The sequence below is a fragment of the Labrus mixtus genome, chromosome 14 (assembly GCF_963584025.1).
Source record: "Labrus mixtus chromosome 14, fLabMix1.1, whole genome shotgun sequence".
Taxonomy (NCBI): Eukaryota; Metazoa; Chordata; class Actinopteri; order Labriformes; family Labridae; genus Labrus; species Labrus mixtus.
Window position 1 is genome coordinate 21,898,899 of NC_083625.1, and position 27,096 is coordinate 21,925,994.

General features: G+C 44.9%; 1 protein-coding gene across 3 annotated transcripts; it reads right to left on the minus strand.

Moving 5' to 3' along the window:
- Nucleotides 1–6,256: 6,256 nt before the first annotated feature.
- Nucleotides 6,257–26,677, minus strand: LOC132988436 (stromal interaction molecule 1-like). Of its 3 annotated transcripts, none has more exons than XM_061055844.1 (14): nt 26,501–26,677; nt 24,655–24,792; nt 18,283–18,413; nt 17,996–18,110; nt 16,876–16,987; nt 16,160–16,275; nt 15,505–15,679; nt 13,159–13,336; nt 12,698–12,865; nt 12,489–12,589; nt 12,027–12,262; nt 11,469–11,555; nt 9,462–9,525; nt 6,257–7,432 (listed from the first exon to the last, which is right to left on the minus strand). In XM_061055844.1, the coding sequence occupies exons 2-14, from the start codon at nt 24,788–24,790 to the stop codon at nt 7,003–7,005; spliced, it is 2,049 nt and encodes a 682-aa protein (XP_060911827.1). In that variant the 5' UTR covers nt 24,791–24,792; nt 26,501–26,677; the 3' UTR covers nt 6,257–7,002. The 3 variants fall into 3 exon arrangements, with proteins under 3 accessions (XP_060911827.1, XP_060911825.1, XP_060911828.1); XM_061055842.1 differs by having other exon boundaries at nt 26,495–26,677; XM_061055845.1 differs by lacking the exon at nt 11,469–11,555 and having other exon boundaries at nt 26,495–26,677.
- Nucleotides 26,678–27,096: the final 419 nt, after the last annotated feature.

Here is a 27,096-nt window from a genome sequence, read left to right on the forward strand (position 1 = left end):
GATAATGGATGGATAGATGAATTCAGAGATTCGTTATTAAGTCCACTAAGACTCCCAGTCCACTGATGGCACTTTCAGAGTTTTGCTGTTTTCACACTTTGCACAAAACATTCTGAAGTTTTCATGATGAGTTGCAGGTGTGAACAGAATTAATCAAACTTTACACTCCGTCTTTACCCAATAGTTTTCCTGCCAGTATCCTAAAAATGTTCCTGTGAACTCGGAGCTAATGTGAGAACACAACAGGAAATATTCAGGTCACTTACATTTATATATCGCCTTGGGAAGTTTTGAAATCAAAGTATGACTGAAGGTTTATCGTTTATTTTAAAGATTTTGTTCTTTTTGGATACCAGCGCTCGTTAGAAACCACGTGGACATCAGTCCTCACTCGTCTACAGTACGATGTGTGTTTCAGATGTTGTGGTGAATGCGATGACAAGGAGCTGCAGCCTGTTGCTGCTCTGCAGGATGCTTTCTGCTCTCTGAAGGGAAGTTGAGCCACTTGACTGGAGAAAAACTTGTCTTTCATTTCTGCTTTTGTGTTTCTTCACTTCTGAGTTTTCACCGACTTTCTACTGATTACACAAGCAGAGCCAGAAAGTGTTCATCAGCTCTGAGGTACACGCTGCTGTTTCCTCTCTGGGATGCAAAACTGTTTTTAAAGATTCTTACAGATAATCTGACAAACAAAACGCTGTTTGTAGGATAAAACCCACCTCTTCTTTTCAGGTGTATTTTATCTTCTGACCAATCAGGGCGGGCTTGTGGTCGGAGCAGGACGTGGGAGGAGGAATGAAGAAGACAGGAAGAAAAGCTGCTTTATGAAGAAAGAAACCTTATAAGGAGAAAGTTTGTGTGTTCAGAGAGACGTTACACAACAACAGCTTCTGTCAGTTACACAAGAAAACAGAAAGACAAGAATTTAAAGGAGCAATCAGTAAGATGTGTAGTGAGTGAAATGATAAAGTGACCTTACTATATGATCATTAAGGAAACATGCTATGTTGAAGTGCTGTCTTCTCTGACAACAATGCAGCAGCCAGTATGTCCTCCTTCTAAGTTTAGATTCTGGTCCTGAATGCTCTGGATTTGTTTGGACCAGAGAAGGTAGGCGGTTTTAAGGCTGTTTTAGATGCCCCTCGGTTTGCCAGATATGAGACCAGTTATCAGGTCAAACCAACAGGTGTTGCAGCGATGGAAGCGGGCAAGAGAAGTGGTTCAGATAGAAGTGATTGTACCCGACCTAAAAAGTCTCTGCATGTTTCTAATAAGCTCCACGAGCAGAAACGTGCTCAAACTAGGATCAATATTGGAGATGCTTTTGAAAAATGGAGAGAGGTTAGAACACAGAAAGGTTTACAGACCCATGCAGAGCTGGATAAACACTGAAGCTTCAGTGTGCACCACATGGTGACCTGTGTGAGCATCAACTCTAGAGAGGAGGGGGCGGGGGGAGACAGCTCTCTACAATGTTTAGAATTTGGACTGCAGTACCCATTTTAAACACTAGGAGTCAGAGTTACATATTGCTAACGAGACAGATTTGATGTCTTGATTTGGGGCTTTGAAGGTCTTGAATTGGGCATGTCTCTGGAATTTTTTATCTCGTCTGGGGATCTGCAGGACTACAGTATCTTTCTTTGGGTATGACTACGGACTTGTCTTGGGATTTGACCTGTGACTTGATGGGCTTCATACCAGATTTGGTGTGAAGAGTTGGAATTTGACCTTTGAACTATTGTCTTGACTTGGGCCTTGACTCTGGATTTGTTGGTCATAATGTTGGGATCTGTTATTCTCTCTTTTGGGATTTGACACTTGACGTATTATATTCCAGAGGCGTCTTAACTTTTGATTTATTGTCTTGACTAGGAACTAACTCAGGAGTTTTTGTTCTTGAGATTGGAATTTGCTTTCGTCCTATTGTCCAGGGACTCGTAGGTTTCAGTTGGGACTTGTCTTTGGACCGGACTCTTACACGTTTGTGTAGGTTGTGACATGAAACATGACTCGGTGCTTGATAACTCAGACTCGGAAAAGATTTGTCCTTTGTTGCAAAACATGTTGAGATCCAAGATGGCGGCATATCAGTCCACCTGTTTTAAATGCAGATAAGACCCAGCTTATGTTGCAGACCGGGTCACTAAATGCACCTGTGGTTTTCCCTGCTGGTGGAAAGGAGACTGAGGTTGTAACTCTTACAAAAACCTGCTGGTAGATTCAGTGATTTGTCCCTTCATTTCAAACCACATGTTCTGTCTCTGGTGAAACTGCTGAGGCTGAAACTGTTGTTGTGTTTTTCTTTGAATGTAAAATATTGTCTTCTTGCTGCAGCTGTTTTAACTGTTTCAGACTCTGGTGATGTTTTGAACATGCACAGCCTACCACTCGTCCTCGAGGTTCATTACAAACTGTAAAGCTCTGACTCATTGTGAGTCATACTCTCGGGTTGGATGGCGGGCTCAGGCGACCTGTAGGCTCTTACTCCAGTTCACCTTTATATACACTGTCTGTCCAAAAAAAAGTCGCCACCTGGATTTAACTAAGCAAATAGGTAAGAGCCTCCCATTGGATAATTACTGCATGGGCGATTATCTTTCAGCTGGCAACAAGTTATTTAACCTCAACTGATGCAATGAGTAGCTTCTCATTTCTTAAACTACTATGTTGAAAGACATATCATAACCATCATGTGGTTGTGGAAAAGATGTTAGTCTGTTTGAGAAGGGTCAAATCATTGGCATGCATCAAGCAGAGAAAACATCTAAGGAGATTGCAGAAACTACTGAAATTGGGTTAAGAACTGTCCAACACATTATTAAAAACTGGAAGGAAGATTTACCCAGAGTGATCAGGGTAAGAAGAGAGGCAGATGAAGTGATGCACCCATCATGCCTAGTGCCTACTGTACAAGCCTGTGGGGGCACTGCTATGATCTGGGGTTGCTGCAGTTGGTCAGGTCTAGGTTCAGCAACATTATGTGCCCAAAGAATGAGGTCAGCTGACTATCTGAATATACTGAATGACCAGGTTATTCCATCAATGGATTTTTTTCTTCCCTGATGGCACAGGCATATTCCAAGATGACAATGCGAGGATTCATCGGGCTCAAATTATGAAAGAGTGGTTCAGGGAGCATGAGACATCATTTTCACACATGGATTGGCCACCACAGAGTCCAGACCTTAACCCCATTGAGAATCTTTGGGATGTGCTGGAGAAGACTTTGCGCAGTGGACAGACTCTCCCATCATCAATACAAGATCTTGGTGAAAAATTAATGCAACACTGGACGGAAATAAATCTTGTGACATTGCAGAAGCTTATCAAAACAATGCCACAGCGAATGCGTGCCGTAACCAAAGCTAAAGGCGGTCCAATTAAATATTAGAGTGTGATCTTTTTTTTGGGCCAGGCAGTATATATATGGCAGTTCTTTGTCTGTTCCCACACTACCTCTGTGTTTTTATCATGCAGAAAAGTATTCTTTGCATTCTCAGGACCTCTTCATGCTCTCTGTCCCAAACGCTCGGACAGAAACTAAGAAAAGGTCTTTGGGTTTTCTTCGCCCTCAGCCTGAAATCTGTTGCAGAGTGACTTAAAACTCAAGAAGCTGGAGTCCTTAAAGGTTTTTAAATCTACAATGAAAGACCTGGAAGCAGATTCTACAGGATGTGGATGTTTTTAGCTCGACTGCTTGAACGACTGACTCTCAGATTTGACTCAATGATATGTCTCTCTTAATGCATGTTAGTGTTTTGTAAATTGTACTCTGTCTCTGTTTGTGTCTCCGTCTGTAACTTTGTGTTTGTGCTGCCGACGGTCTCGGTCAAGTCTTCTTTAAAAAAGAGTTTCTTAATCTCAATGGGACAAACATGGTTTAGTAAAGGTTATAAATTTACTTTGATAAAGATTCTGTTAATCCTGGACTAATTAATTTGATTAAAACTCCAGGATCATTTCTGGAATTGTTCCTTAAACTCACTGCAGACGTCAAACGATGAATTTAAGGTGGAATTGTTAAACAATCAAACGTGACAACAGTTGACCCTTAAACATGAAGCTCTCGTGTCTGTTCCTCAGAGGCTCTTTGCTGCCACCTGGTGGTCAAACATCTGCCTCATGATGACATTATCTCCAGAGCAGCTGACACTGCTGACATGACAGGTCATTGAATGCACCATCAAACGCCACCTCTTCATGCCTATCTGAATTAAAGGGTTAATCTGATATTAATGAATTAGAAGCTCTTTGTTTCGGAGCTTGTTACCTTCAGTTGTGCATAAAAACTATGAACGTCAAAAACTTGAGGAAAAGAAGCCAAAATATTTATGAAAAAATATACATTCATGGAAAAAGAAAAGAAACACATGATCATGATCTGAAAGAAAATATTTTTTAATAAATAAAAACATGCACGGGCATCATGTGAAAGGACTTCTGGGTAATGTAGTCCTCACACAGCAGCTCTCACTGACAGCTGCTCGCTATAAATAAACACATTGAGACATTTTGTTCAGAGTAAGTGAACTCCACGTCCCGCAGAACATCAGGGCGTGTGTGTGTGCGTGTCATTTCCTCTACAGATGAGCATCAAACAGTGACAAAAAGTTCAATTCAAATCTTGATAAAAGGATAGAAATATAATCTAAATAATAAAAACACTGAAGTCTTGAACTTTAACCTTACTTTGAGACATCAAAACGTTTTTGTCTTTTAAAATGAGAAGACACATTTTCGAGGTTGTCATCTGTAAAAAAAATAAAACGGTGGTCGGAGTTTGTTCAAGTCTTACAGGAGCAGTATGTAACTCTGACCCCTAGTGTTTAAAATTGGTACTGCAGTCTAAATTCTAAATATTGTAGAGAGCTGTCTCCCCCCCTCTCTAGAGTTGATGCTCACACAGGTCACCATGTTGTGGACACTGAAGCTTCAGTGTTTATCCAACTCTGTATCGGTCTGTAAACATTTCTGCATTCTAACCTCTCTCCATTTTTCAAAAGCATCTCCAATATTGATCCTAGTTTGAGCACGTTTCTGCTCGTGGAGCTTATTAGAAACATGCAGAGGCTTTTTAGGTTGGGTACAATCACTTCTATCTGAACCACTTCTCTTGCCCGCTTCCATCGCTGCAACACCTGTTGGTTTGACCTGATAACTGGTCTCATATCTGGCAAACCGAGGGGCGTCCAAAACAGCCGTGTGGGGGTGCCTTAAAACCGCCTACCTTCTCTGGTCCAAACAAATCCAGATCATTCAGGACCAGAATCTAAAGTTAGAAGGAGGACATACTGGCTGCTGCATTGTTGTCAGAGAAGCCAGCACTTCAACCTGAGAAATGTTTGGTTTAAGGTTCAGTTGTACATAAAGATAATCTGGGCTTTAGTCGTTTTCACGATCAAAACTCATATCAAAACAATATCCAGACTTAATTTGATACCACAGGAACAAACATAGAAGTCCTTGGTACTCCAAAGTAAAACAAATCCTGTTTTTAATTTCAAACCTCTGCACATGGTCTGAATTGATAAATAAATGTTATTGATGATGAAATAACAGAGATTGCGGGACTTTTGTTTTAGTGAGAACATTTTATTTAAAGCCTGTTTAGCTAACAAACAATTGGCAACTTATTGACAAAACAGTTACTGTTAATTACTGATGCACCCACAGACTGTAAATATGAATGTTTGAAGCCTGAGTGACGTCACCCGTCTGTTCCTGCAGGGGGCGCTGGAGTCCCATCGATGGCGGTCTCCATGCTGGAAATGCTGTCTCAGTCTAACTTTCAGTCAACCTAACGACAGGATGAGAGCTGGAGCTGAGGCGGGTTTTAAGCCTCCTCACAAACCGTTACACCGCAGGTCAGCTACACGTCTTATTGTGAAAAACTCTTATCCTTCATCAAATCAAAACTGATGAGTCATCAAAACATTCACCCCCCCGTACAGTGTGTGTCGATCAAGACATGAGCTAATCGGACCTATTTGGTTTTTTGAACCAGGCTGTAAACATGTTAATCTCTGCTGTAAAAACAGGCTTTTTTGAATGGGTGTGTATGTGACTTCCTGTGCTCTGCAGCCAGCCTCTAGTGGACACTTGAGGAACTGCACGATTTTACACTTCATCATCGCCTTCATGTTTCAACACCAGAGGTTGACGCTTTGGTTCACCGTACCAGGCTGGAGTTAGCTAACCAGTATATCGCTTCGTGAACAAAATGTGCTGCTTTGAAAATGAAACTGAGACAGTCTGAAGTTTGTATCCACCACTTTTATATATATATCGAATAAACATAAGTGCTCTTTTTTATCCACCAATAATGCTCTACATCTGCTTATTGGAGAATTATTCACCCTGACAGAAAGAAGACTGGACAAGAAACATCCTCATCCCTTCTCTACGGAGCCCCACGTGCTGAGGTGAGGAAAAATAAAAACCTGGTTACAAATCCGTACCCACAGTTTGCAATATGTGCGCAATGTTTCCAATGTTGTGCACACAGTTTACCATCCTCAATCAGTACATATGGACGTGCAATGCAAATTCATGCACACAGAATAATCTATAGAGCTGTGGGCACGGTTTACAAATGTTAGGAAACCGTGCACAGATTTGTATACTGTGGGTACAGATGTTTTCGTACCTGAGCCTTCGAGGGCTCCTTACTTAATCTACATCAAGACACAAGATAATCTTGACGCTGACATATTTTCTTTTCAGAAGAAAAAAATCGAATTTTCTGTTTTACGGTCCGAGGTCTTCCCTTCGTTCTTTTTTCTTCGCTTTTTGTCGCTGAAGAAATGTCCTTCCATCTTTGAGAGGCGTCCTTTGTCTTTTTTTTTTTGTCCAGTTGAGTCAGACTTTGAAAAGTTTACAGAAAAGGATTAAGAGCGGAAAAAACGGTTGTTCCCTGTGTGTGACGGTTCGTTCACCATGATAAAGATTTGTGATTCGAAACGTGAGTCTGTAGCAGATAAAAGCAGGTCCGTTTGTATTTCAGTGGCGTCCCTGCTTCTTCTTAAAGATCTTATTAAAAGCGTTCCTCCTTCGGCTGCTGGACGACTCGCTCTCCTCGCCCATGTCCTCCTCCACAGGACTCCTCCTGGTCGGGAGCGGGAGGCCCGTCCCCCTCCCGCTGCCTGACGAGCTGGATGAGGCGGATGACGGGAAGATGGCCGGGCTGTTGGTGGTGTTGGACGTGACACAGAGGGAGCGGGTGGAGCAGGACGAGGCGAGCGCGGCCGCAGAGCCGCCCCTTAGCTCCCCCAGACTGGAGCTCTTCTCCAGGCCTCCTCCCCCGGAGCCCTGACCCTGCAGGGGGTGCAGCCTGGAGGAAAGGAGGAAGGGTTTGGAGCTGTAGAGACATCTTGATTCCTCGTGAGAAAGAGGGAGGGCGGAGTCAGAGTCCGAGCGGTTCAGGATGTCCCTGAAAGGAAGAATGAGGAAGGGAGTGAGAAAAAGAGGAATAGAAAATGCTAATCACTTAATCTGACTCGATTGACTTGATTTCTCCTGATTAAGCTCATCTCAACCTCACTGATCCTGAGTGAGCTAAATCTCATCGATCTCTGCTCAACTTGACCGGACTTGGGTCGACTGAACCTGGTGAACTGACTTGGCTTGTTCTACTAAACACGACCTGACCAGACTGGACTTCTTCCGTCTGGGCAATCCAATTTGACCATATTTGGATTGACCCGACGAGCCTCGACCTTTCTCGTGTCAGACCAACTTGGCCTAACTCCAGCTGACTTAAGACTGACTTGACTCTACGCGACTACCTTTCCTCTCTCAGCTCGACCAAACAGACCTCACTCATCTTGATCTGACTCGGCTAACTCAACTGGACTTGGATCATCAGGTCACAGATTGACTCAACTCAGCTCCACATGTCTAAACGAGACCGGACTTGGGTAAACTCTACCTGAATATCTCAAACTGATTCTGATGGACTCGACTCAATGATGCTCAACTCAGCCTGATAAAGAATGACCAGACCTGACTAGACCAGACCAGACCAGATTAGACCTGAATAGACCAGACCTGACCAGACCTGACTATGCCAGACCAGACTAGACCTGACTATACCAGACCTGACTACACCTGACCTGACTCGACTACTCTTGACTTGATGTGACGCAGACGTCAGGATTAATAGAATCAGAAAACAGATTTGAAGCATTAAAGACAGACCAAACAGAGTAAGGAGGAAAACAGTGAGCAGGGAGAGTTAGGAGACCAAGCAGCACTCGACCCTGATGATTGTTCAGAAAAACTGAGACGGACAATAAAATCTCATGTTTGGCCTATAAAGGCCCTGACACACCAAGCAGACGCCAAAGAACTGGTGGCGATGAAGGCTACTTTACTGACTTGGTGTCTTAATGAGAGTCATGTTAATCAGATACAGACAGAACACTCCGGGGTTTCTCCTGAATGAAGGCTGTCCACGTTGTGTACCTGTTCTTGTTCTTGTGCATGAACTATATCGTACTGAAACACACCTCTTGAAAGCGTGCCAGGGCCAAGGAAGTGTACCGTTCTTGAGCACGGATCAGAGCACTCACACTAGTCAAACGAACTGGACTTTGGGGGTCAAACTTGCTTTGGCACGGTACGGATTGCCCTACGTGAATGTGCCCAAAAACTATCAATCCTAACCACTCGTAAACTTTCTGTCCATCGTGGAACCCTTTACATCCGTAAACTTCCTAAAACTCACAATCTACATTTGATTTCCCCTCAAAACAAAAACTGTAAAAACGTATAATCTGTGATATTTGTGAACTCTAAATCCTAAAAACCTGTCAAACTTTGAATTGCTCAAAGAACTCATGAACTTTAAATCCTTACAACTCGTTAAACTTCTCAAACATGTAAATCATGACCTCACGTAGATTTACCGTAAATATTTCACGAATGTAAAACAACGAAGAATCTAAAAGAGTGCGTAAACAGTTCGCTCAAATTCAGACCAAATCTGTGTCTGCGAGTTAGTCATCATTAGCCGTGTTAGTAACTATCTAAACGAACACATCTAAATTATCTTTACAAGACGCCCATGCAGAGGAAGGTACCCAAAGCTGCCGGAGCGACAGCGCTTCCTCGGGCTGGCTGCAGCGCCCCCTGCAGGTGGGAGGCCGGACGTCGCCTCCATAGAATGGAAGTAAGAAGAACGGAGGAGCAGAGCAGAGAAATGGCTGGCGCCCTCAGTGTAGGAAGAGGAAGGAGAAGAGTCGGTAGGCGGAGGACAGTACGAGAAAACCGGGGGGTGAAGAGGAGAAGAGGGACCAATCGAGGGGTGAGACAGGGAGGAGGAGAGGGAGGGCACAGGAAGGAACTCCAGCTGGCCAATGGAGCGGCTGCGATTCTGCCGGGGTTGACCGCTGGGAGGGCGGGGCGATGAGATAAGGCCACACACTTCCTGTTTTGGTAAATCCCGCCCTTCAACCAACCTCTGAGAGCCGAACATCCCAGCGGGGTCTCCTATCCTCTGTCGCAGGGGCATCAGACTCTGAGCTGCAGCAGAGTAAAGAGGAAGAGTTAGGCTGCAAAGAAAACTAATCTATAACGCAGCATGTTTTCAAAAGGAAATGTAATGTTTGAAATGAAAATTCGGCTGTGACAACATAAACATTTACTCATATCTGCTGCAGACCTGTACGGGGATGTTAGTGAAAGAGGAGAGAAAGCCGTTAGTGCTCCATAAATCAGGTGCTCAGTGAGGGAAAAGGTGAGGAGGAGGAGACACTTCTGGAAAACATCCAAACAGCTGATAGTCGTGGAGGAAGAGGAAGGTGAAGCTTTGCAGGTGAGGAGGCGTTCACATGTACACCAGCTGTCCGTCATATTCACTAACGTGTGACGCAGTTTGACCGAGGAGGTCAGAGGGAAATATGACAACTACTCTCTCTATTGAAGTTCAGACTGGCTAACGCTTGTTAGATATAGAAGGATTAGAATACGTTTGTGGTTTTTGGGTGAGTTATACGGAGCCCCAAAAGAGACATGAAGTGAACATTTTAAAATGAAAATATGTTCCTGGTAAACAACAAACTCAGCCGTGCTCATGAGAAAGTTTTTCTTGCACATGTAAAACTCTTTGAGACATCTTCAGCTCTCAGAGATGGAAAAGGAACATTAAGCTCATCCCATGAGTCAGAATGGCAGAAACTCTCTGGTGCACATGCAATACTTTCTAATGATCACGAGTAACTTTCACATTTGCACGCAGAACCGTTAGCATGGGAAACTTTCTAGTGCTCAGGTGAGTTTCTGGTGAGCAAGAAATTGAATAAAGTTTTAGGACGTTTTCAGGAGTTTTGTGCAATCGTGAAAGTGCTTTCTTTTGGAGGTCTTTTTACCTTTGTTTCATGTTGTTAGATTGTGAATTGTGCATAAATTAAAACGCCCTCATATCATCAGCTTTGTATGCATTTTAGAATGCTAACTTCCAGCTAAAAGATCTTAGCATTGCTGTTGAGAAGATTATACCAACATCTGCTTGTGAGACAAAAAACAGGGAATCTGTTTTGATTGAACATCTTAGTCTTCAGCTCTCTCTATCTGAGAAAGAATTTCCTGAAATATTTTATTTCGAATGTGTTAGCATTGCTGTGGACACAAGTACTATAACAAGTGCAGTTTAGTAAGTTTGCACAAGTAATGCTAATTAACCCCCCTTGGTGGTTTAACAAAGATACGTTAGCTAAATGACAAGAGTCAGCTAACCTGCCTGAGAGCCTGCAAGTAAAGCTAACAAGCTAACATTATTATACAGAGTTGCGTTTTTTTTTTTAATTGATTATTTTCAGATTACCTTAACCTCGAATCTCTGTGTCAAATATAAAGTTCAAATCCTCAGTAAAATGTCACACTGATGTTTTTCTGCTTTTTGACTTTTCTCAGATGTGAACGCTGCGTTCTGATTGATTCGTACCTCCTTTTAAAAAAAATTAAAATCTTTCAATTCAGGCGTCTGAGAGGTGATAGGTCAGGATACCATATCCTTCAATCAGAAAAAAAATCAAGGTAATTTTCAATTAGACGGACTTGTCCGGTTAAAGGAGCAATATATAACTCTGACTCCTAGTGTTTAAAATGGGTACTGCAGTCCAAATTCTAAACATTGTAGAGAGCTGTCTCCCCCCCCTCCTCTCTAGAGTTGATGTTCACACAGGTCACCATGTGGTGCACACTGAAGCTTCAGTGTTTATCCAGCTCTGTATCGGTCTGTAAACCTTTCTGTGTTCTAACCTCTCTCCATTTTTCAAAAGCATCTCCAATATTGATCCTAGTTTGAGCACGTTTCTGCTACGTATTTAATTCTGAAGGCGGTGGACTTCCTGACCGGGTCATCGGACTCTCTTACATGACATGACTGATAAGTTATCGATGATTAGACAGAGGTATGAACCAATCAAAGGGGGAGGGGGGAGGGGCTGGATGGGGGAGGAGCAAACCGGAGTGTTTCCATGACGACTGGGTGTCTGCGATGCCACTCAGGGGCCAGAGGTCGCTCACTCGCCGGTCCATCTGCCACGCAGCGTCTGCGGGGAGCCAATCAGGAAAGAGATGACGAGAAAAGAGGACCAATCAGAGGTGAGGATGGACACACAGGTGAGCTGAGAGGACACCAGGTCAGGTACACCTGTGTACTACTTTTTAATGCTAATGTCTTGTACAGTGTGTCCCTCATGAGCCTCCGTAAGAAACCTGAAGATTTTAGTGACGCTGTCAGGGGATTTAAAGGACAATTCCAAAGTGAACATTCATTTAAAGATTGTTTTACATCAGATATTAAATATCTCCTAAAATCTCTACTGATTTTTAAAACATCAAATGTAACCAACATGGATTAATCCACCCCATAAAATTGTCCCGATTATTCCCTGTAGACGGACTAACACATTACAATCTGCACGGGAGAAAAAAGTCATACAGAAAAAAACAGAGAGTGTGTGAAAATTTGTTTGGGACTTTTTTCAGCATTAATCCACATTTGTTGCTCGATGACTTACACTGCAGCGTCCCAGGAGACAGGATGTCCTCGTCCATGTCGTCAAGGTCGTCTGAGAGGAGGAGGTGCTGAGGGGTCGGAGGTCGCAGACCGAGGAAGGACGGGTCCAGGTTCAGTGCAGCAGCCAGCGCTCCCAGACCCGGGTTGCTGACCACGCAGAAACCTGTCAGAGACTCAATCTGATGCCAGCGGTGCAGCTTCTCCCGCAGGGCCGCCGTCACCTCTGCCAGGGCCTGTCTGAGGGTGGGAGGGGGGAGGGGGGGCAAATAAGAAGATCAGTGGCGGATACAAAACAAAGAACCTCAGCAGCAGCAGCTACTGCTATTAAAAATGTATCTTTTTGTGCACATCAAAATTCATAGCTTTCAGCTACTTGACCAACGTCGAGGGCAAACAGAGTTTAGAAAAGTAGAGTCCACCATTTTAAAGACGTACTTCCAGTTCAGGGTCAAAGGTCACTCACTTGGCGGAGAGAATCTTGTGGTCCACGTCGTCCAGCGAGGAGCTGTGAGCCACGTGAAATGTTCCGAACAGAGAGCTCCGCTTCTTCTTGATCTTCTCCGCCTGAAACACCCACAGCAACAGCGTCAGCATCATCTTCATCAGTGTGTGCGTGCTCTATGTGTGTGTGTGTGTGTGTGTGTGTTTGTGTGTGTGAGTGTGTGTCATCACCCCCTCGCGGGCCTGCAGCAGCTGCCTCTCTGCGCTCTGTTTCTTGATGTTGTAGTATTGAACCTCGACCTCGTGCGTCAGCTGCAGCCACTTCTGCAGAGCATCGGGGGGAGACCAGTGAGCCCGCGACTCCAGCTCCCGCTCCGCCTTCTTCAGAGCCATACGGACCTACAACACACACGAGACACACACGAGACACACACGAGACACACACACCGGCGACATGTTTCCTTTGTTATGGGAGAATTAGCAGATATGCATGTAGACGATAGCTCAGTTTGATGAATTGATTTTATATTAAGACGACTTGATACAACAAAAAGTCTTTCCAGTTAACCCCTGAAATCAGTTCACCAAGTAGAGGAAGTAGTGTTCGGTCAGTCGATTGGTCAGATGGTCGGGTGGGTGGGCAGTTGGTCGGCCTGTCAGTTGGTCAGTCGGTCGGGCGGCCGGTGGTCTACCTGATCCAGCTCCTCCTCGGCGTACTTCTGTCGGCTCCTCTCATTCTCCGTTCCCTCTCGGAGCTCTCGGAGACGCTGAGCTTCCTGTTTGGCCGAGTTGATCTCGCCCCTCAGCTCCTCCTCCACCTTCACCTTCTCCACCTGAACGCAGAGCTGCTCCTCCTGAGCCTTCTGCAGCCTGACGGGACAACAACATGTTATCTGTTTCAATGACCTGCATGAGAGGCGACAGGCTGTAGGTGTGTCTGAATGGAACAGTTTCATCTTCTAACTAAAACAAAGAAAGAATGAAGAACTTGTTGATTAAACATATTCTAAGTCCTCTAATGGTTCCCAACCCGGGGTCCCTAAGGAAGGCGCCAAAGATCTCTTCTTCCGCATTGTCTTCATTTTTCTACACCAGAGGTTGACGCTAAGTTTAAAGTCAGCTGGAGTGTTTTAAAATGCCAGCAGGAGGCGCTGTGACTCAGTCTGCAATGTGTGTGTGAGTGGCGGGGGGGGGGGGGGGGGGGGGGGTTAATTGTTGTGACAGACCATGAAGGAATGTGTGTGTGTGTGTGTGTGTGTGTGTGTGTGTGTGTGTGTGTGTGTGTGTGTGTGTGTGTAACAGTATATGTGACCTGTCCTAAGTACAGCAGCACCTGTTTGGATCTAATCTACTGACACTGAACGCTGTCCATCTACTGACACACACACACACAAACACACACTGCAGCTCATGTCCTAACCTTCCATTTTACAGAAGCTCCTTACTCTATTTCAAAATAAAAGCACACAGCAAGTAAAGGAGTCTCGGCTGACAAAGACAGGACAAACATTCAAAATAAAAGCACAACCATTTTTATTTTTAAATTTGAAATAATGGGATTTAAAATGTGATTAATCACGATTAACTATTGTAATTGACCGCCCTCGTAGTAAAATAACAGTAACGTCATAGTAGAGGTTCTGGGAGTTCTGCACATGTGCAGTAACCACACAAGTTGTACTAACTGTATTCAGCTGAAGCTGTGAGGAGGAAACAGAGTGAGCAGAAGAACTGAGAGGTATGAGACAGCAAGTTACAACACGACACACACACACGTGTAATAATGTGTGTGCGTGTGTGTGTCAGTGTGTGTAGACTGAGCTGCGGGCTGTTCTTTGCCCATATAAGGACTTCAGACAAAAAGCTTCTGCAGAGACGATGTACACACACACACTCACACACACAGTAGATGAGTTACTTCCTCGTTGACACTGCAGTTTGAAGGTTAATTTTAATTATAAAACGTCAGTGTTTCATCAGATGGAGAAGGTGGAGGTGACCTAACAGCTGTTTATCCGTCAGTTTAAATTTAGCATCGAGCTAACGTCAGAGTTTATTATCAGTCATCACTTCTTTTGAACCCCTTACTCACTGTTACCACATATTTACAGCCACTAACTACCAAGTTACCAGGTACCACAAACTAAGGGAGCTAACTTTAGCATGCTAATCCCTGAGCCTCTAACGGCCCTGACACACCGAGGCAAAGAACTAGTGGTGACGAAGGCCTACTGTGGCATCGCCTCACCACGCCTCATGTCTTGGCCAAAAAGTTGCACTTGAACACACCGCAAAGACTACAGCCGACGGCCAACCACCACGTACGCTCTGCGCATGCATGGGAGGAAATAACTCTCCATGCCAGCAGGCGGCGGTAGTCTGTAATCGTCATTCCAAAAAGGGGAAACCGGGAGAGGAAGGAGAAGAACACAGATAAATAAACTGCTCATACAAGAAGACCATTTCTACACACTGTCGCTCACCACTAGTGATATAGGAACTTCTAATGGAGAATAATGTCTGATAAAGAGTTGAAAATGGCGCTGGCGTTGTCAGCCCTTGGTCTTTTATTAGTGGAACAAGAAATCAGAGTGATTCCTCTCGCCAACCACGCTTCGATTTGAACACAAACACTACTTGATACTCGTATCCAGACGTTTACAGCTGAGAAACCCGTTAAAAGATTCCCGGAGATCTGTCTACCTTTGACTGGTCTATCCCTCGCTAAATCAAATCAACCTCTGTCGCAAGGATGATTTAATCCAAATATCCGTTCACTTCAGCTTCGCTAAACAGAGTTTGAAGAAAGAGCTCGAAGCTCAAAAGTAAGATGTGAGTCTACTGTGGCACCACCAGGGAGCAGGTCGCCTCCAACCGGCCAGTGAGGTGAACACTCTGTATGGGGTGACTGAAGAGGTCAGTGTGCCGGCTGAAAACACTGTTTACGTTACCATTCTACGAGCAGGGTAACAGTCAGTGTAGCCGACGTCAGTGTCAGTTTGTGTCAGTACATGTCGGAGATGCTGCGATGGACTCACTTCTCCTGCAGGTCCATCAGGCTCTCCTCGGCCCTCTGCAGACCCTCCAGGTCCTTCATCAGTTTCCCCAGGTCGTCTCTGGACTTCCTGGTCTGAGCGTAGGCGAACCAGCAGCCGCCCAGCGCCATCAGAACGGACACGCCCAGAACCAGATCCTTCCACCGGTTATGTCGGCCTGAATACCAAAACAGAAAACACGGACAGACTAAAACAAAGTGTAGCCACATGAAGTCTCTAAACTTCAACATCTGTAGTTCAGATTGAGATGAACATGTAATACAAACACACACACACACACACACACACACACACACACACGCACACAGAGACACACACACACACACACACTCACACACAGAGACACACACACACACACACACACACACACACTCACACACAGAGACACACACACACACAGAGACACACACACACACAGAGACACACACACACACAGAGACACACACACACTCACACACACAGACACACACACACACACACTCACACACACACACACACAGTCACACACACACACACACACACAAAGAGCACAAACACACACACACACACACGCACACGCACACGCACACACACGCACACACACACACACACACACACAGTCACACACACACACACACATACACACACACACACTGACCTGGCGGAGGTCCAAACAGCACGATGTAGAGAGCTTTGAGCTGAAGTTTCTGAGCGTGACTTCTGTCTAAAATCTTCAGCACGGACACAGTCAGAGTGGTGTTCTTCACTGCCAGCCTGCAGGGAACATACACACACACACACGCACACAGACACACACACGCACACACACACACAGAGATCATCAATACAAAGTTTGAGCTGTAGATTTAAATCTCCACAGGAAGTGACAGCTCAGAGATTCTGCTGAAAAATGATGCGTTAAAATCTGACATCTAAGAATTCCTTATGTAGACCAGTAAGAGGATTTTCTCCTTCAGGAACCCATCATCTCCTCCTCATGTTCTCCTTTCGTGGTCAGCGTGTGAAAACCTTTAGAGCAGCGTTACGTGATCTTATTGATCTGATACTGGCGTCAGTAAAAACCCTCATTTCAGCTGCTGTCTGTGACCCCCCTCCCCACGAGCCCACTGTCTTCTGATTGGCCAGATCTCTGGAAGCCTTCCTGGGGCGGCAGAACGCTGCAGGGCTGCAGGGCTGCTCTCCAGGTCTTGGAGAAGAGAGTCTATGTAAGAGGTTTCACCGGATCACGTATAGGCTTGAAGCCGTCTGGGGAAACGGCTTCAAGCCATTTAGCGCCCTCTGCAGAGTCATCCTGGGATTGCTCACTGTGTGTGTGTGTGTACGTGTGTGTGTGTGTACGTGTGTGTGTGTTACCTGGGTAACGCTCTCCCATCCAGCTGTTCTCTCCTGAAGCTGTCGGCGTACTGAGGGAGCTCCACGCTGTTGATCAGCCAGTCCTCCACCTGCTGCACCGTCCAGTTAAACACTAAACCCACGCACACGCACGCACACGCACACACACACACACACACACACACACACACACACACACACACACACACACACACACACACACACACACACACACACACACACACACACACACACACACACACACACACACACACACACACCTTCAGTCTGTGCATGTGTTTATATTGACCTGCAGTTTGTTTCTCTCTTGTGTCATCGTCTCACTCGAGTCTCAAACAAACAAAAACAAACAGTGTGAAGAGTCCGTCTGTGTGCAACAAACACTTTTCAACACGTCTCTCATGATGTCTGCAAACTGCTGTGACACTGACCCTTTGACCTTTAGGATACCACGTTGTCTTAGTACGATCTCTGTTATTTGAATGATGATCAGGTCTCCAGTCTCACATTCAACAGAGAGCAGCAGACTAAGCTAACATATCTCTAATCCTTTCAGCGTCTTGTGAAGTCACTCCAGTTGAGTTGTACCACGTTCTTCTTCTACTTCTTGTTTTTGGCGGCTACACTGTGTCGCGCTGCTATGATGTCATCATGTAAAGTAGCTGTCGCGGCTATCACCATCCAGCTTACACTGCTCTTACTAAGTAAGGCTACGGTGGACTGGAAACACAAACAGGATCAGAGTTTGCCGTACCACACTGAACCGACTGATTGGTGAAAACGCTGCTTAAATTGTACAAACATGTTGGCAACGTTTTGGTATTTTTGCAATGTAGACAGCTGCTCTCTCTCTCTCTCTCTCTCTCTCTCTCTCTCTCTGTACGCTGTGTCTCTCCCTCTGTCTCTCTCTGATATTATCCAAAGTATGGCACAAAGTTTCCACTTCCTGAGCAGAGAGAAAGATCAACATCATGCTGACTGATCTGTTCTGAGGAGGGTCTCCTCTCTCTCTCTCTCTCCCTCTCTCTCTCTCTCTCTCCCTCTCTCTGTCTCTCTCTCTCTCTCTCTCCTGAGTTAACTTCTAGATAAACACAATAAATAAAGATGACGTCTGTCTGACCCTCTGAGCTCTTCCAGGCGCTCCACAGGTCCTCCACGCTGATGTGCAGGTCTGCTCGATGGAAGCTGCTGTGTTTGGCTTTGGGGTCGTGATCCTTCAGGTCCTCCCTGAGAAACTGAGGGGGGGGGGGGGGGGGGGGGGGGGGGGTTAATATGAACTTTAATAACCTGAGTGTCGTTTCTCGAGTCTTTATGTTCCTCCTTTACATCCCAACATCTTTCAATTTTATCCTAAAATAGGGACTAGAATCAAAACAGACTTAGTATAATTCTGAGCTTCTGTGTCACCTCGTCCGTCTCGGTCATGTCCACCGTCCCGTCGGCGTCGTCGTCCATCTGTTTGTGGATGCTGCAGATCGCCTCGAAACTCAGCAGAGAGTTTTCATCCTGACAGAGCTGCAGGTCAACCGCACACAGACCTACAACACACAAACACACCAATGAACCAAATACTAATACTACAGAGTTATTTAAAGTAGCAGTATGTAACTCTGACCCCTAGAGTTTAAAATGGGTACTGCAGTCCTAATTCTAAACATTGTAGAGAGCTGTCTCCCCCCCCCCCCCCCTCCTCTCCTCTCTAGAGTCGATGCTCACACAGGTTGCCATGTGGTGAACACTGAAGCTTCAGTGTTTATCCAGCTCTGCATCGGTCTGTAAACCTTTCTTTGTTCTAACCTCTCTCCATTTTTCAAAAGCATCTCCAATATTGATCCTAGTTTGAGCACGTTTCTGCTCGTGGAGCTTATTAGAAACATGCAGAGGCTTTTTAGGTCGGGTACAATCACTTCTATCTGAACCACTTCTCTTGACCGCTTCCATCACTACAACACCTGTTGGTTTGACCTGATAACTGCTCTCATCTGACAAACTGAGGGGCGTCCAAAACGGCTGTGTGGGGGTGCCTTAAAACCGTCTACCTTCTCTGGTCCAAACAAATCCAGAGCATTCAGGACCAGAATCTAAAGTTAGATGATCATATAGTAAGGTCACTTTATCATTTCACTCACTACACATCTTACTGACAGAGAGGAGTTTTTTTTAAAGCATTAAACCTGAAACAGTCTGCAGAGAGTTCACATGAACTCGTACTGCAGGTACAAACTCGGAGCGTCTCTCTCTCTCTCTCTCTGTCAGACTCTCACTGTGACAAACGTCCTTCTCCGTCCCCAAGAGCCAAAAACAGCCGCAGGACGAGTAAACATCCATTCATTTCGGCTGCCATCTTTGTTTGGGTCGGAGAGCGGAGACACATCACAGCTCAGTTTCACTGAAGTCCAGACCAGAGGGGGGAAAAGAGCTTCTTTTTGCTTTGAGTCACAACATCATGAAAATACTTTTAACTGAAACGGACATGAGGAAGCTAAATGTAGGGGAGACTGGGGACAGCTGAAACGGGTCTTTTTCGTCCAATCAGAACCATGGGAGAGTGATGACACTCGTCAACCAAAAAGTTGATAGGAAGTATTGTTGTCTTTTTCTTCATGACAACAGAAAACCATGGGAGTCTTTGCATCATTGTTTAAGTATCTCGGGGTCGTGTTCACAGAGAGGGTAGGATGGACCGTGAGATTGACGGACGGATTGGTTTATTGTCGGCAGTAATCCAGGCGTTGGGCCTGAGCTTTGGGTAGTGATGGAAATAATAAGATGGCGGATACAAGCGGTTGAAATAAGTTTCCTCTGGAGGTCTGGGCTCAACTTAGAGAGAGGGGGAGGAGCTCAGGAGCTCAGAGTAGAGCCGCTACTCCTTCACATCGAAAGGAGTCAGTTAAGTTGGTTCAGGCATCTGATTAGGATCCTCCTGGACACCCCCCTTTGGAGGTCTTCAGGGCACGCCCAACTGGGAGGAGACCCCAGGTAGACCCAGAGTTCACTTGAGGGATTATATATCCAGTCTGGGAACGCCTCGTAGTCCCCCAGGAGGAGCTGGAAGACGTTGGTGAGGAGAGGGAAGTCAGTGTTACTTACTTCACCTGCTGCCATCGCGACCCGACCTCGGATAAGTGGGAGAAAATGGATGGATGGGTAACGGTGTAATATGTAATATTAAGAAAGCAGATTTTAAACGTATCCTTCCTAAAGATGTCGGTGAGAAATACCTTTCTAAAAAGTGAAGTCAAACTTCCTGTGGGTTTGTTGTTCTCAGCCCTGTGTTCACACATTCTTTAGTTTGTTTGTGTTCCACTCAGAGACTCAAACATGTTTCATTCAAGTGAACCCCTCCCTCTCTGACTGTTAGCCCTACCACCATGTGGGGTAAGAGAGACGGCCCCTAAGTGACGCTGCATGACGGGGAAAAAGAGGCAGTTTTGTGTTATTGGTAAAAAATTGACGTGTTTTTAAGTTCCAAGTTTCTCATGTTTCATCACACTTCCTGTTAGCCGCAGTTAGCAGTTAGAATCCGTCCGGTCACTAATCTGCTGATGCCGGCCGTCGTCATGGCAACGCAGCAGCTTTAAACACACTGTACGAAGTGAGAACTTGATTCATGCCTACATTTGGTCATTTGAGCCTCCAGAGAGTCTCTGCATGATCGCTCAGTATGTGTGTGTGTGTGTGTGTGTGTGTGTGTGTTGTGTGTGTGTGCGTGTGTGTGTGTGTGTGTGTGTGCGTGTGCGTGTGCTTTGTGTGTGTGTGTGCTCTCTGTGTAAACCTAAAGATGAGGAGTGTGTGTTGTTTCCCTCTTCTACTTTCAAACTCAAATCTTTTGGAGTCTCCGTCAGAGATGGACAAAGTCTGAACTCAGGTCAAATAAAAACATCTGCAGTTTGAGTTTGTTTAAAGAGAAGCTGAGCGGACGCTGAAACGACCACATCATGATGAGGATTTATATAAACTCTGATTTCATGACTCGTCACGTCTCTCTGCAGGACAAGACGAAGACAACTTTAAAACGCTTGTTTTCTGAATGGAGTTTAGTGAGACCCTTTCTGACGTTAAGACAGGGGACGCTCGACATCCACAGAGATAAACTTTGCTTTCAGCCGGGACACAAACGACACACTCAGCAGAAGACCAACCTGTCAGTTATAGAAACGTCTGAAGAGAGCGCCCCGAGGACGAGCCGTCTGACTTCATGGAAACAAACACAGATGTAAAAAGTTGCAGGAGGTCACAGTTCACTCACTGTATCCATGGCAACATTATACGGAGGGATTTAAAAGCTCTAGATGTGCAGAGAAAAAACTATTTTAAATATGGGGGGTTGGGCGCTTTGGGTGGGGGGGCTTAGCTGTCTCCATGTTGTCTGTGGTTTAAAACATGTCACTCGGGCTGCGTCGTCCTGTGAGCCACTGAAACATGACGCTCAACTCCAGATTAAAACATTTAACACAGGTATCTGAGGATGAAGCTTCACGTCAGAACAGACACCACAGAAGAAGAAAGAGAGAGAGAGAGAGCGAGAGAGAGAGAGAGAGAGAGTGGCAGGTGAGTGAGAGGTCTGAGGATTACTGTCAGCAGCTGGGAGGATAAAAATACTGAGATAATATAATTAAAAAGGGAGGAAGGACGAGACAAAGTCACATCAGGCCCGACCGAGCTCATCCACATCCTTGACACTTTCTGAAACCGTGTGTTTTTAAAATGACACAATTGGATATCTTAATGATGGAAATACTTTAGAAGTACCAAAAAACTAAAGATCTTCAGTCGGTGAGCTGACCTGAGAGCACAGAACAAAGCACATTTACCGTTAAGAGTGTACGTGCTTTTAACTATGAGTACACAAACGCATGACATCAGCCCGCGTTTCCTGCGGTGGTTTGGAGCGTTGGTTGTTCACGTCCTCAGAAATGAATGCTACGAGTCTGCGAGATGCAATATGCATCTAACCACTAGGAGCAGTGTAGAGCTGAAGGTGATGAGACGGGATGTGGAATGGAGGAAAGTTTGAAGAAAAGTTAACAGACCCAGGGGTGCGTTCCAATTGTCCCTCCTATCTCCTTTCACTATCCATTTTACCTTAACCCCGGGGAAAACGTCATGAGGTTAAGGAAAGATGTTAGGAGAATTCATAAAGGACTTAGGGAAAGGAGATCTCGTTGCTCTGACAATCCGACCACATTTTCCACTAGGCCACATAATTAAATGCAACGGGCCGGCGGAGGTTAATGACGTGAGTCCGCCGTGTTGAAACTACAATGTTCAGAAAATGGACTACTAAAAGATCATCTAAAAAACTTTTCCCTGTGCCTTCTTACCGGTGAAATAATCCTAATTAACACAAGGTTGGGATTGAAATAAAAGCAATATAGACTACAAGGCTACGAGTAAGAAAAGTGAAACCATCAGCTTCCTGTCCACTCAGAAATCAACATCAACATAAATATGAAATTAATAGTTACATTTCTGTAAGATATAGCCTACACATAATGTTTTATACAAATGTACAACTGCACAAAGCATTCTTCAGTGAATTAAACATGTTGAATAAAACTTAATCTGGATGAAAATGTCTTTTATCTTTTTATCTCTTACATGATCTGTGTCACTTTACGATCATCGTTAATGTTCGTGAACGGTCGGATGCTCGACTCGCTTTAAATGTTGCGGCCGCAAGGAATTGTGGGGCGGCATATCTCATCTCCTTTGGTAAAGGATGGTCCAGTGTATCCTATGCTAAAGGAGGTTATAAAGGAAGCATTGACCCACCTTTCCTTAACTTTTAGAGAATTCGAACGGCTCTTATCATGGCCGCCACTTAAATGCTTCCGGGTCATTTCACTCAGTTAGGAACCTTCCTAAGCTAAAATGACAATTCGAACGCACCCCAGATCAAGTCCACAACTATGCCATGTTTGTTTACATCACAACATGCAAATCCAGGATCGTGTCTGATTTATTTGGTGCTCCCTCTAGAGGAATCCTCCAGTAACACACCGGTATGTGAACTTTTACGTTCAGGACGCAGCCGGTTGTCTACGTCCCAGCAGCCATTACTAAGCGGAACAAGTCGAAGGATATCTGTGTGTTTCTTTCTCTTTGCTGCTTCAAGTGGGAAATGAACTTGAGCTTGTATCGTTCTTTTCTAGTCTTCTGACAACTCAAAGCTCTTTTACACCACATGCCACACCGACACATTCACACACTGATGGTAGAGGCTGCTGAGTAAAGAGTTCATCAGTATTAACTCATCCATTCATAAACATTCGCACACCGCAGATGAAGCAGCAAAAGCAACTCGGGGTTAAGTGTCTTGCCCGAGGACACATCACACATGTGGCTTCAGGAGCTGGGGATCGAACCCCCGACCTTCTGGTTGAAAGACGACTGACTCTACCACTGAGCCACAGCTGCCATGATGTGATTGTTGTAATTTCCTGGAGGTGTTGTATGGAGGGACAAAGATACTGGGAGGCTGATTTCATGCTTTTAAATCATTTATTTATTTTCATCTTTTAGACATTGTCTCCTTTCCTGCGAGCGATGATGACGTTCATATGACGCTCTGGAGGGCGTTCACTGCGATCTTCGTGCTCATAACGAATCTGCTTCTTACTCTCTTCTGCTCACCACGATGGGACATGAGTGAACAAACAACTCAGGAGAAGGTTTCAGAGACAGAAGTCCTGAAGTCTAAAAAAATTCAGCTTGCATGCGTGAGTACAGCTTGTGTCTTTTTTTTTTTTTGATTTCACTCACAGTAGATTTTACACAAAACTTGGGAAGTGATGTCACTCTCATTTGAATACCCTTCTCTCTTCCTATTGGCTCAGAGCAGAGGGTTGAAACACAAGTCTGTTTCTGCCAACTCACTTCCTGTGACATCCCAGCATGAACTCTCCAGGAAGCTGTGGTCAGCGGCTAACGGTTAGCTGCTACGCTATCAATTCTACCTACTAACACATGTACACACACACCAACACACACACACACACAGACACACACACTGTAGATAAACGAGTTGGGGGTTAGGGTTAGGGGTTAACAGAACACAGGCGGTTGAGGTCAGGTGTTTCTCTCTGAGTGGAGTTAAATTACATCACACACTGTTACATGTTTACACAACAACCACAGATTGCCCTCGTCTTCCTCTTTTCACAGAGAAACAACATATTTATGGTCACACAGCCTTGCAGCTTCACTGTGAACTTATTTGTTCCCTAATGAGAGGATGAGCACTCAGTGAAGACCCCCTTCGTTTTAATCAAGCCCCTCTGCTCTACTGATAAGTTACACAACCTGCCTTTAAATCAGGGCTGTCAGAATTAACGAGTTAAACACCTTCAATTAAAGGCGCAGTGTGTACACTCCACCACCAGGGGGCTCTCAATCGAAACAATAACAAAAAAAACAAACTCCGAGTTGACCGTAGTCAAGGCGACCGGGTGAAACCGACCTGATGAAGAGAATATGTTTACGAACGAGCTAATGATGTTTTCATCACAGCAGCACAAACAGCAACAGTACGGCAGCTTTCAGTAGCAGCTCACGCTTCATTATGCAGCGGCCTTTGACGTAACAGTACGGTGTTTCCACAGCAACAGTAAACATGCTGTGTGTGTCATGGCCGCTCTGTCGTCCCATTAGAACTTGTCCTTGTTTGTTACCGTTCCTTAGCGCTGTATGATGTCAGCTTGGGATCCCTAACCACTTTCTGTCTCCGTGGTGACGGTAACATAGAGAGGCTGTGGGAACGTTGTGTGTGTCCTTTACCTGAGGCTGCGTCGTCGTTGGAGACCAGATGATGGTGATGGTCGTCCAGGTGGGCGTGGTCACTTCTGTCCAGTGAAGCGTGATCCCCGACACATATGCTCAGCACGCAGACACACAGCAGCCACACACACTCCATGTCTGCAGAGAGAGAGGGAGAAAGACGTGTTATGATTTTATAACTTGTGATAATGTTAGCTCTCTCAGTTAAAAAAAGTTCACCGTTCACACCTCTGTGGTCGTCAATGTCCCTTCTCCCTCACCGACCAATCAAAACCTAGAAGGGGCTGGACTTCCTGGATCAGCTTTGTCAACAACAAAGGAGGGTGAGGAACTAATCTGACTCGTCTCTTCGAGGGGAGCAAAGAGAATCACTCCCATGATTCCCCGCAAGCCTCGACGACATCTTCTGATATGGTTTTGACTGAGCGCCCCCTGGTGGCGGGATTTACATACTGCATGTTTAATCCCTTTAAGTATATTTAATTGTAAAAAATGTATGGTTGCTGATGTGCATTATTTTTAAAGGGGAAACTAAACGCCAGCGTGTCGGCTAAAGTGCGTCTACTCTGTAATTGAAAGAAACGGGTTCAGCACGTCAACGTGTGAACATGGACAGGACTTGGGGGAGGAGGGGATAAGACACGCCCACTCACTTCTTTGGGCCGTTACCATCAGCCTCAACATTTAGCTTGGTTATTTAGCCATTAGTGACGACTCGAGAAGAAGCGATGACACTTTAGCGACAGAAATGATGTTTGAAGTCGAGGCCTTCTCTCCTCCAGAGTTTCCTGTAGACCACGACCACGACCACAGCGGTCCAGATCAGTTTGAATCATTAGCTAAGGCAGCGAGTGCTGAGGACACGTCTCTGATTGGTAGACGCTGCCCCCTGGAGGTTTGAAATGTTACGCCTTTTACATGTTTAAACAAATAGACCCGTGTTGACAGTGTTAACAGTCGCCATATTTCACGGCTAGCTGCTTAGATTTCGGTTAAAAACATTTCTCTCGATCCACTCGACCACCTCACACACAGTTTGCTTTTTATCGGGTTTGTTTTTGAAAGCTGGCAGCGCATAGGTCAACTGCCTCCAGATCAGCCAATAGAAAAATTCAGTTGCAGTAGTGGGTTTCAACCTGTAGAGGGCAGTCACACGTTTCTAACACAATAATTGTAAATGAAATAGTTTGGATTTAAAGGTGGAGGTCTGGACCCGAATTGATCGAGAACACGACTTAATACCCACACACAGATGTTTACAGATGTTTACAGATGTTGACAGCTGGTCTGGGGTTTTCGTTACTCTTTTTAAGATAATAAAGGTTAATACGTCCAATTTGTTTTTTACTCGTAAAACTATCAGGTAAAATTAATTTACATGTACTAACTTTGTGTGTGTGTATTATTTAAAGACTCTTCAGGACTGTTTGCTCGTAGACTCTTAAAACATGTTTGTCTGGATCAGCTTGAAGTCTCTTATGATCAGAGTCACGAGATCCTATGAATCAAACAAATACTTAATTAAAACGAGTTTGTCAGGGAGAGATGCGTTCACTGTCTTCTGCTGTTTCCACTGAGCCGGAAACTAAAGTTTGTTTTTGAAGTGAATAAAGTCACATCCCATCAGCAGGAAGGGAAACATGCAGCCTGATCTCCTTCTCAGCTTCGTTAATCCTTCTTAAGTGAGCAAAGTTCGTCTGGTTTCAGGAGTTCAGATTATTTTTCTGGTGAATAAAGTTTCCCTCAGTTGGAGCGGAGGTCAGAGATCACACAGCTGCTCAGTTTCACACCAACATCCTGAGAGAGACAAGTTTCAGCGCGAAGCTTCAGCAGAGAAAACACTCACCTCCTGATCCTCTAATCCATCGATGTGATCACATCTGATCAGGTCTAATCGATCCCAGATAAACTGAGCCACAGCAAGTTAACGTGAGGATGTGAAAAAGGTTTGTTCTTCAGTTCTCCGCCCAGAACTCCGAACTGCTGCTGAGAAACACACACACACGGAGATCCGCCTGCGCTGCCTTCACGGACTCGCAGAAAGCTCGACATTTAGAGGTGTGCATCTTAGGGCTTCCAACCACAGACGGAAGGAAAGTTCATTTATAGAGCACCAACCAACACAAAACAATTCAAAGAGATCTAAAGAGTTAAAAACAGAACATTTATAACATTAATAGTAAAATACTTAAATGATAGGACCAGGAAATATAACACTTGTATACGATTTAGCCTATTTAAGTAACTTTGAAGAGAGTCTTAAATGAAAAGTTATCACTCTGAATCACTGACCGACTACAGAGTCTTTAGGTCTCGCTTTCAACAAATTAACAGAAAAGAATCCACCCCAGAACATCTCCCAGAGGGTTTAGGCCGTGTCCCTTAGAAGTACTGAGGGATTCATTTATCTGCTCTACGCTCCTCCGGTGTTCTAGTCTAATC